Source organism: Mastacembelus armatus, chromosome 16, assembly GCF_900324485.2.
Source record: "Mastacembelus armatus chromosome 16, fMasArm1.2, whole genome shotgun sequence".
Taxonomy (NCBI): Eukaryota; Metazoa; Chordata; class Actinopteri; order Synbranchiformes; family Mastacembelidae; genus Mastacembelus; species Mastacembelus armatus.
In genome coordinates this window covers 1,971,100-1,981,495 of record NC_046648.1, presented here as the reverse complement: position 1 = coordinate 1,981,495, position 10,396 = coordinate 1,971,100, and the positions used below count along the sequence as shown (strand labels likewise).

Genomic DNA, 10,396 nt, shown 5'->3' with positions numbered 1-10,396 from the left:
TGGTCTGCAGGTTTGTGCGCGAAGGTGCAGATGTTGGCGCTCCGACCCGAGAGGAGGAGGAGGAGAAGAACTTGGCTGAGGTCTTTGTTCAAGCTGAAGCACTTGACGGTGAGAACAATGGTTTCACGTAAACGTTTTTTAGACCTTTCAAACAAAGCGGTAATGGAGTTAAAGGTCCATTTGGACGGCAGGTTCAGGTTCAGCAGAACTCAGTTGTAAGTTAGTAGTTTACGGGCTTTGTGATGAAGGCTGCTCAGTGACTAAAGTTCAACGACATTTGAAAAAACATCGAAATAAAAAAAAACAAACAAACATTTGAAATCACTTTAAAAACCATAATTTCATCTAAAATCTTTACATATACTATAATCCGTCGAGCAAATTCACACGAGGCTTGGCTGGTTGTTATTTTATTATAATATCCGTGTGTTTACACTATAAGGTTTAAAACGTTTAAGTTAGCTAACATCATGGGTATATTATCTTTTTTGCTCCTGTTTAGGGACCTGAAACATCATCAAAACTATTATTACTACTATTATTGTTCAGAATGTATTGTATAACGTTATGTTTATTGTTGTGGCACAGTATTTCTGATGCCTCCCGCCATTTTTGCAGCTAATGGTACATTTTGCAGAATATTTCATGCGCACCCTCCAGCTGTGTGCAAACAATCAGCACCTTTTTCAGTGAGGTGGACAGCTTGTCACATTTTGACTGCTAATTCAGCAGGTTATGTAATAATCTGTGTCACTTCTGTTGATGCACAGATGTGACCAGTCATCAGATTAAACAGTGTAAGCATAAAAAAACCCTCACATGCCAAATGCAGCGTGTTTAGGCCGAAGCTGGATAAAAATTAGAAATTAATAGTTTCTTATAAAAAAAAAAATATGCTCACATGCTTGACCAGTGATTTGTCAAAACATGAGTGATTACTGTCAACTCCTATGCTGCACTGCTGCTCCTGCTGAAACTATGTGGGCATGCATCAAAAGTACTGCATCCTTTCATTTAAGTGCAGCTTTTCCAATGTGTTCAGTTAGAAACACATTGCCTGCTACTAATTTTTATTTTTCTTTCTTTCCCATAGTGGTGTTAAAAGCAAACATTTCATCTGAAATGGCAAGCTGTGGAGGTAGGTGTGGGCGTAAACTCCACAAATAGTTACTGTTCATGGTAGGCACAGTAGTAATTATAAACTGTTTTTTTGGGATGCAACAGCATATTTGAAAAACTCAAATTAAAATGTTTACATATCTTATTAATGCCTTCTGACTAAGTTTAATAACACTGTCATGTCAGCATAAACTTGTACAGCGCAAAGAAACAACAGGATATATTTGCCAAACCACCATAAAGAAAAAACTACTATGTCCTTAAGGCCTCTAAAAGCATATGCAAGATTTTAATAACAATAACTAGAGTGCTTTCATTTGGTTTCTATAGCAAGTTGCTAAAGTGATCAGTGTAGCAGCACTGCTGCAACACTTACAAATAGCATTTGCTTTGTTTTATTTTGCTTTCATTTCTTCCTCATTGGAGAAAATCTGCCTCAGAGCAGGGATCATTGTTCTCTTTTGACCTGTTTGGCAAAGCAGTGATCCCTAAAATGCAGCACGAGGCTGGCTCAACCTCCTTGAATTATCAAGGAATTATCAACAATGAATATGCTTGAAAACTAAGTGGTCCATACACAGCAGTTAAATCGAAGCTAATTATCATTCAACAAGAAGAAGAAAAAAGAAACTATGGCTGATATTAGCCCAGAACTGTAACTTCTATTTCTGAACTGACACCATATCTAACAACTTTACCAACAGTTGTAGAAGCATATGCTAAAACATCCTGTTTTTCAGACATCCAAGTGAAGGAGCTCAACAAGCGAGCTTCAGGTCAAGCATTTGAGGTCATCCTGAGGCCCTCTACCCCAGATACAAAAGGGGACTCTCCATTTTCCCCACTTAAAAAGAAGGGAACATCTCTGGATGAGATAAAGCGGAAACTGGAAGCAGCAGAGGAGAGACGTAAGGTATCTTCAGAAATGATATAAACTGATGACAGATGTGACAAAACAACACCAGCTAAAACCATTAATGTAGTGGTAAGGTTTACCACATGGGTTAGAATTCATGTTCTTTTAATTTAACAGTTCTTGTTTGTTATTTCATCAGAGTCTTGAAGCTGAGGTGCTGAAATCCTTTGCTGAGAAACGAGAGCACGAGAAGGAAGTTATCCAGAAGGCAATTGAGGAAAACTGCAACTTTAGCAAGATGGCGCAAGAGAAACTCCATCAGAAGATGGAGGCAAACAAGGAGAACCGCACTGCACGGATGGCAGCTCTCAATGAGAAGTTCAAGGAGAAGGTAGGTTTCACCCAGTCTTCAACATATAAGTGTTGAAACACTTAAAACCACAAGTGTTGTGATTCTTGTCTCTTTTAAACAGGACAAGAAGCTTGAAGAAGTGAGGAAGAACAAGGAGGCGATGAAAGAAGTGGATTATTAATTTGTTTATGATTTGGAAAACTCTCTTTACAGCTCAAAACATAAGCTATATTTCTAACTGTCAATTCCATGGTATTCTTTATTGTTAGTTCTGACTATGCTGTTAAAAATTGATCATATCTGATACTGATACTGGCTGATGTTTCTACACTTGGAGATTTCTCCATGGCAGCTGATTGCATTCTGTTTTGTCTTTTTTTTTTTTTCATCTAGAAGCATTACTTTGTAATGGATTGATCCTTGTACTCCATGCTATTAAACTCCATTATAAAATACTGTACAAACTGCTGATAATGTTGTACGTTTGGTTGTACTGTTTGATACCGAGGTTCTACCATTAAAGTCTAAATCCACAACTTAAATCTGCTTATCTCCTGGAGAGGAATGTGTTTACTCTCATTAAATGTGATTATTTGATAGATAACTTTACTAATCACTCAAGGGAAAGTCAATGCTCTTTTTGTAGCATTTGATGAAAATTGAAGATGTAACACAAAACCTCCCTGTGGCATATTCTCTAAATGCTTTTCTGCATGAGACACCTAGTGGCAGTCTTGTTACAGAACATTAGCTTTACCTCTTCAGGACTAGAAATCCTACAACGCAAATTTGAGGGGTTATTTATTTTAGTTCTACAGCAGGCAGTTTAAAATTTTGTTTGATTTAAAACAATTTACCTCGAGGTGTATTAGAATTTTATACTGTCTAATTTGAATATGTTACTATGGGTGTAAAAGGACCATCATAAAAAATCTTGTTTTCCAAGTTCTACAGTGATTTAGTACATTGCGCTCATAGTGTAATAATATTTGAAAGTGTTAACAGATAGAAATGTACACACTGCACAAATACAGTGCTGCACAATCACATCATCGTTATTGTATTTAGCCTAAACTGCTGGACTCATCAGTCCAGAAGAACATCTGTCCCTTAGTGCATTGCACCATGATTGTCTCACAACACATGGAATTAAGGCTGGATTGACTCCAAGACTCTTTCTTCAGCCTGTTATGGATTTTTGGACCCTTACTTGTGATTATGAGTACCTGGTTTTTATATATCACATTTCTCTGCTCTATTCCACGATAAGATCCGTGTTCTGAGCTTCTGTTAACACTTTTCGCTCCCGAGTAGGATGGTTTGCAAACGGGGAACAATGAGGATCTTTCAGAAACACTAAGCCTACAGTGGAAACTTTGTTAGTGACTGGTAAACAAGGGATAGGCAGATGCCACACAACTGACTGCAGCACAATGGTCAAGCAGAGAAGTTGCTGTTTTGACAGGCAAATGAGATCTAATGGGATAGCCCTGTATATCACTGTAGAGCCCAGAAGAACACATTTAATAATGGAATTATATAGATAGATAGATAGATAGATAGATAGATAGATAGATAGATAGATAGATAGATAGATAGATAGATAGATAGATAGATAGATAGATAGATAGATAGATAGATAGATAGATAGATAGATAGATAGATAGATAGATAGATAGATAGATAGATAGAAAGAAAGAAAGAAAGACAGACAGACAGACAGACAGACAGACAGACAGACAGACAGACAGACAGATACTTTATTCATCCCCCATTGGGGAATTTCAGATTGTGAAGCGGCTCTTATATTTACCAACATAGAAATGTCACTATAAAATATAAAGAAAGCAATATTTCTGTATAGATATTGTAATAAAAAATGAATATATATATATAGCATATATATATCTATATATATATTTATATAGCAGTGCCAAGTTAAACGGTCACAGATATTCAGTGTTTTCCAAATGAGGTCAGCTATTAGACAATCAGCACCCAAAGGCCTTGCCTGATAAAGTGCTGAGTCTCTTCCATTCACTTGTCAGAGGAAGAATTTCTGCTGAGAGCGGGCGGGGCTACAGACATGTCGGAGGCTGTGATTGGCCAACGCGCTGTGTGTGGGCGCAGAAAGGGCGGCACCGCGTTCTCTGATTGGTCAGAGGAGCCGCACGTCAAAGTGTCCGGTCTCCTCCTAGCAACTGCGCTGCGAGCAGCCAGGCGCTGCTCCCGTCACGGTCATCCTTTCAAAACAATGCTACCTGTATTCTGCACGGCTCTGAATCATCCGTCGACCGCTAAACCCGAGGCTTTGGACTGAGGCTACCTTCTACAGGTACGTCCGTTTATTTATTAACGCCACTCTTTCTTTTCACATCACCCTGTTTATTTCCGTGAAATGATAAAAGTGACATAGTTTCAGACGCAGCCGCGACCACAAAACCCTGCCAGCGCTCGTGAGGGTGCAGCAGTATTCTGTTAGTGCAATCCAGCGGAGGTTTGCGATGCACACACGGGGGAGCGGGGCGTGCACCGAGGCTCGGAGGAATCGTGCAGGCAAATTAATTTCGGACACTGGGCTTTAAATTGAAAAAGACATGTCGAGCTGCATCGGATGCGCTCAGGGCAATTCGCTGCAACAGGCCCGTATAGGCCAGAGTTTATTATCCGTTCTTTGAAAACATCCCTCCTGGTTAAAGCAGAACATTTAATAACTTTGATTTAGCCACTAATATTAAGGATTACTATCGCTGTTGGAAGCCCAGGGAGGGTGTGGAAGTCGGACGGGGATTATGTTACGCAATCCCTTCTCATTCATCACTCCACGCCTTTCCTCCTGATCCTCGGCCTGTGTTCATCCCACACAGCCTGGTCTCTCCTGCTGCCCCTGCTATCTGCATTTACATGGAGAAGTGAACCAAAAAAAAAAAAAAAAAAAAAAGATCTGGAGCGACCACATCATTATAGTCCAAAATAGAAAATCAGTACAATTGTTAGAGGGTTGCAGCAAACAGAAACCACTGTCTGTATTTGTTGCAAATCATTCCAGTCATATTTTCCTAATTGTGTCTCTGTTCACCTGCCTCACCTTCAGCATATCAACACAGCTTAACTTTGAAATGGAAAAAAACAAACAACCAATCACCTTAGCAGACAGGTAGGCATAGTACCTATTACATCCTCATCATTCACTGGTCAGATGGGAACAATTTTCCACTGCTGCTGTAATTTTGCAGCTGTCCTCTTGTTATTCCGATCATCTCGTGTTTAGAATCACTACTAGCATCACCTTGTGGTTAAAAACAAAACATCTATTCTCTCCTGACACCTCTTAAAGACAAATGCTGTAATTAATATTGATTCTATGTTGATTTGAGTTGTGCACTTTTCACTAATTTCCCATTTGCGACATCAGTGCTGAGAGTTGGGAAAGAAGGAATGACGGGCAGAATTCATGGCTGTAAGGTTAACTTCAGTCAGAGCTTTATTACACTTGAGTTCATGTGACGTGCAACAGTTCATCAAGGTGATGCATCGTGGTGCAGAGCACGTTGAGCGCTTGGGGACACACTGAGCACAAATAGCGCTCATATCCAACGAGTTGAGAAGAACACAAAATGTATTATTGCCAAAATATCTGCATCCTTCAGTCATGCAAATATAGACACAAGGAACTGCACCGTGATGAGAAGGGGATCGCTCTTAGTGTCCCAAACCTTTAACTCGCAGCGTAACACACTGCTGTTTTCAGCAAACCATCTTAAATAAATGAAAGCCTCCAGACCAGCACCAAACAATAGACAGATACATTTAGAGACTGACTGCTGAATGCAGCATTTAGCAGCTAAAGAGCCAGATATTCTTCCTAGAAGTGAAACACTAGGGAAGTGATATACCGTAATTTCCTGACTATAAGTCAGACAACCCGAGAGAGGAGGAGGAGACGTTGTTTAATGTTACTTGACCCGTATGAGTAAATTGCATAATGCATTTTGTTTGTTTTTATGCCTAGTCTTTGTTCTTCATAGGCTACTTTAGATTATAACCATTATCACTGACTTATACACCGAAGTGACTTATATATGTGTTTTTGCTAAAAGCGACTAATATTGCAGTGCAACGTATAGTCTGGAAAATACGGTAAACCTTTTAGACAATACGTCAATGTTGAATTTTTAGTCAGTAACGCTGCCCTCAAGTGGCCCAAAAACCTTCAGTATGTCATTGATGACATATTCCGCCTATTATTGATTTGTCATCTGCTCTAATTTGTTGGTGCTTTAAAATGATTTCTATAGTCAGTTAATATTTTGATTATTTTTTGAAACTGACATTTTAAATGGAGTGGTACAGTGACATCTTCATATTGCTCGCTTTTGTGCATTCGATCAGAGAAAACAGAGATATCCAAAACAGTAATATAAAATGAAAACAAGCTGTATGTCCAGAGAGTATTTGACATCTTTGCTTGATAAGTGACTTAATGATATTCAGTGGATCTCACCAACAGACCTGAGGACCACAGCAGTTAAACAGCAGACAGATGTTGACTAACTGTTTGTTCCTTCCTTTAGTTTGCCATGGCGACAGTGGTAATGGAGCAAATCGGTCGCCTGTTTATCAATGCGCAGCAGCTGCGTCAGATACCTCAGCTGCTGGAGTCGGCCTTCCCCACGCTGCCTTGCACTGTGAAGTTGTCCGATGTTCCCTGGGTGTTCCGCGAGCGTCACGTCCTTACCGGCTACAGGCAGCCAGACCAAAGCTGGCGCTACTACTTCCTCACCCTTTTCCAAAGGCACAATGAGACCATCAATGTGTGGAGCCATCTGCTGGCTGCCCTCATCATTTTGGTGAAGTGGCGGGAGCTTTCAGAGACGGTTGATTTTTTGCGAGACCCTCACGCCCAGCCCCTCTTCATTGTCCTCCTGACAGCCTTCACCTACCTCTCCTTCAGTGCCCTTGCTCATCTCCTCTCCGCCAGGTCCGAGCTCTCCTACTACACCTTCTACTTCCTTGACTACGTGGGAGTTTCTGTGTACCAGTATGGCAGTGCCCTGGCGCACTACTACTATGCCATAGAGAAAGAGTGGCACACCAGAGTGCAAGGCCTCTATTTACCCGCTGCAGCATTCTTGGCCTGGCTCACTTGCTTCGGCTGCTGCTATAGCAAATATGCTAATCGTGACCTACCCAAGTTTGTCCTGAAGCTCTTTCAAGTGGTGCCATCAGCCCTGGCTTACTGTTTAGACATAAGCCCGGTGGTTCACCGTATCTACAGCTGCTACCAGGAAGGCTGCTCTGACCCAATTGTGGCATACCATTTCTACCACGTGCTCTTTTTCTTATTTGGCGCCTATTTCTTCTGCTGCCCTCACCCAGAAAGTTGGTTCCCTGGCAAGTGTGACTTCATCGGGCAGGGCCACCAGATCTTTCACGTGTTAGTGGTGACGAGCACCCTGATGCAGATCGAAGCACTGCGAACAGACTTCACAGAGCGCCGTCCCTTGTACGAGCACCTTCACGGCGACCTAGCACACGACGCTGTAGCGCTCTTCATCTTCACCGCCTGCTGCAGTGCTCTTACCGCTTTTTATGTGCGCAAGTGCGTACGTGCCTCTCTCCACGAGAAGGACAAGTAAGAACAATACTGAGTCAAACATCTTGTTTATTTTACTCCTGGGTGACCATCTAAGTGAAATAACTCAAACATTTTTGTCAATGAAAGTTATCGGTTTGTGACAGTGACTTAACTAGTATTTCCTCTGTGAGCTGCCAAATTACAGTGAGCTAAACAAAGTGATTGAGGTTGTGTTTTTGCGACTTTCACTAAGGAAAAGTGAATCTTGTAATTTGTCTGTAGCAATACAGGTAGTACTTAATCACTGCAATGTGTCCTTGCCTCTTTGTTCTGCTCTTTTAGTAGTCTGCTAGGTTTTTTAGTCCTAGTTTTAGGAATGTTTCACTTTGCCATACAAAAATACACTTTCTACCAAGGTAATCCGAAAAATAAGATGTTTTTACCCAGTCGTATCTAGAATAATCTGACTGTTTAATCAAATTGTAGCATTTCAAATCAGGCAAGCATTTATTTTTACAATTTGCAGTCACGTAGCACTTTATATGTGGCAGTCAGATGACAGATAACAATTCCAATCCAGTTTAAATTGATGCTGTTGTTGTACCTTTAAACATTTTTTCCCCTATTGATTCTGCACTTCTCTCTATGGTTCAAAGCAAGAGATTCATTTATTTTATTTATTGAGGTGCTAACACTGTGCCATGCAAATGTATAAACATATTCTGGGAAGTTGAGCACTTAGTTAAAAAAAAAAAATTCTTTGGGTGATAATATTATGTTGAAAATGAGGCTGGCACTCAATATTGGCTAATGGAGGGATACAAGATTATGTATGTCTCTCTTTTGTTGTAACAGTTTGAATCAATTTCCTTCGAAGGGCTGGGACATCAGTTTTGGCCTTTTCACATCCCATGATGCCAGTGTTTCTGCGTGCATTGTTTTAATTATCAGTTGATCAGACGGGAGTCGCAAACAGCAGCTCCTGACTGGTGTTTTCTGCTTTAGGTATATTTGGTTTATGTATGATGAATATATCTGTGCCTCCACGCATGTCTTTTGGTATATACTGTGGATATTAAGTGTGTGAATGTCTTATGAAAGTTTAGCCTTGCACTTCTTTCTTACCCTGTAAATAAGCTGTATTTCTCGTTTGCATTCCAGTGTCTATCCACCCTGTAGCATTCAGAGCATTCTTTCAGTGCGTGTTTTGTGTTCACTGTCATCTTGCCTATCAGGCGTTAAATGGCTATGACTACAACAGTTCATACTGCTGCACTGTCCCTTGGTTTGTTCTCTTTGTTTGATGACTTTTGTTATAAAAAAAAAAATATCAGACAGCTGTGGCTCATTAGTAATGTTGCTTAGATTTTTATCTAACTAAATCTTAAATGTGAGAAATGATCTTATCCATTAAAGCACTCTGTTTATGATGGTGTTTAATGTGCCAATGAACCTGTTATCGCTTCAGTGATGGTACTACTGAAACATTCATTCAGACACAAAATGTCAGAGGTGACAATTGATTTTAAATGTCTTGGCCTGACTGCAGACATGTTATTTGTGATATTTCACCTGATGCTCCTGAATATGAACCTTGTAACTGTTGACTTTGGCATTACTGACCTGGTCTCATGATGCACTGCCTGAATCAACACTGTATATATTGTAACTGACAACACTGGCTATGTTTACATGCATGGGGGTGTTCTCCTGTGGTTATTCTGGTTTTGTGCTGACTGTTAAAATAATTAAAAAACAAGCTGGGTAAACCTGTTCTGTAATTTGGGGGAACCTGCGCCTGACACTTCCTATATCGTACAGGGTTATGAAATGGTTGGCAACCACATTGAAACTCTCTTGTGCAAGACTCTTTGCATATCTGTTATCTAATGCTTAATCAAAAGACATCTTTATGACACATCTATTGACATCGTAAATCTTTTGCCAGCCCAGTCTGTGACATTTGGCCCTGACCATCTTAAAAGGACCAAAAATGAGTAAATTAAAACTGGGATTATGATGTTTTTCCTCATGTGCTGCAGATAACTCAGTATTGTTTGAACAGAAAGGGCACAGCTGGAAAGTGACCAGCATTTTTTTGCTACCAGACTGTCTCAGCATTGATACTGTCACACGTTATATTCAGTGAGCTGCATGCTAATTATATTTGATCAAGATTTCAACTGGAATATGGCCAGCACTCAATGTACTGTAAGTGACTGTGTGTGTGTGTGTGAACATGTGTGTGTGTGCGTGCGTGTGTGCGTGTGTGTGTGTGTGTGTAAACGTAGCCTCCGATGCCACCTACGGTTTCCCTTTATCCCTTTATGAAAGCAGGGTGAGAGGGACCAGAATGTCTTCTGCCTCAGAAAACAGGTGTGGTTGACTGTACTAATCTTCTGTGGTATTTAAGAAAATAAAGTGTTATAGTAATATAAGTTTATCCTTTTCATTTTTTCACTATACACCGTGAAAGCACAGGATACTTTTT

At 40.3% G+C, this 10,396-nt stretch overlaps 2 protein-coding genes across 2 annotated transcripts; both read left to right on the top strand.

Annotated features, from left to right (window-relative positions):
* stmn1b (stathmin 1b) lies at positions 1–2,787 on the top strand. Its single transcript, XM_026292933.1, has 5 exons — positions 1–108; positions 1,094–1,138; positions 1,860–2,032; positions 2,175–2,366; positions 2,449–2,787. Exons 2-5 carry the CDS (start codon positions 1,123–1,125, stop codon positions 2,506–2,508), a joined length of 441 nt encoding a protein of 146 aa, XP_026148718.1. The 5' UTR covers positions 1–108; positions 1,094–1,122; the 3' UTR covers positions 2,509–2,787.
* Positions 2,788–4,525: 1,738 nt separating this feature from the next.
* Positions 4,526–9,875, top strand: paqr7b (progestin and adipoQ receptor family member VII, b). Its single transcript, XM_026294481.1, has 2 exons — positions 4,526–4,662; positions 6,902–9,875. Exon 2 carries the CDS (start codon positions 6,908–6,910, stop codon positions 7,964–7,966), a length of 1,059 nt encoding a protein of 352 aa, XP_026150266.1. The 5' UTR covers positions 4,526–4,662; positions 6,902–6,907; the 3' UTR covers positions 7,967–9,875.
* Positions 9,876–10,396: the final 521 nt, after the last annotated feature.

What these genes read in the sequence shown, in the direction of transcription:
- stmn1b (XM_026292933.1), top strand. An exon ending in CAGCAGAGGAGAGACGTAAG is followed by an intron (nt 2,033 to 2,174) that starts GTATCTTCAGAA and finishes TTATTTCATCAG; the next exon opens with AGTCTTGAAGCTGAGGTGCT. An exon ending in ATGAGAAGTTCAAGGAGAAG is followed by an intron (nt 2,367 to 2,448) that starts GTAGGTTTCACC and finishes TCTTTTAAACAG; the next exon opens with GACAAGAAGCTTGAAGAAGT.
- paqr7b (XM_026294481.1), top strand. Translation starts at nt 6,908, where the DNA reads ATGGCGACAGTGGTAATGGAGCAAATCGGTCGCCTGTTTATCAATGCG.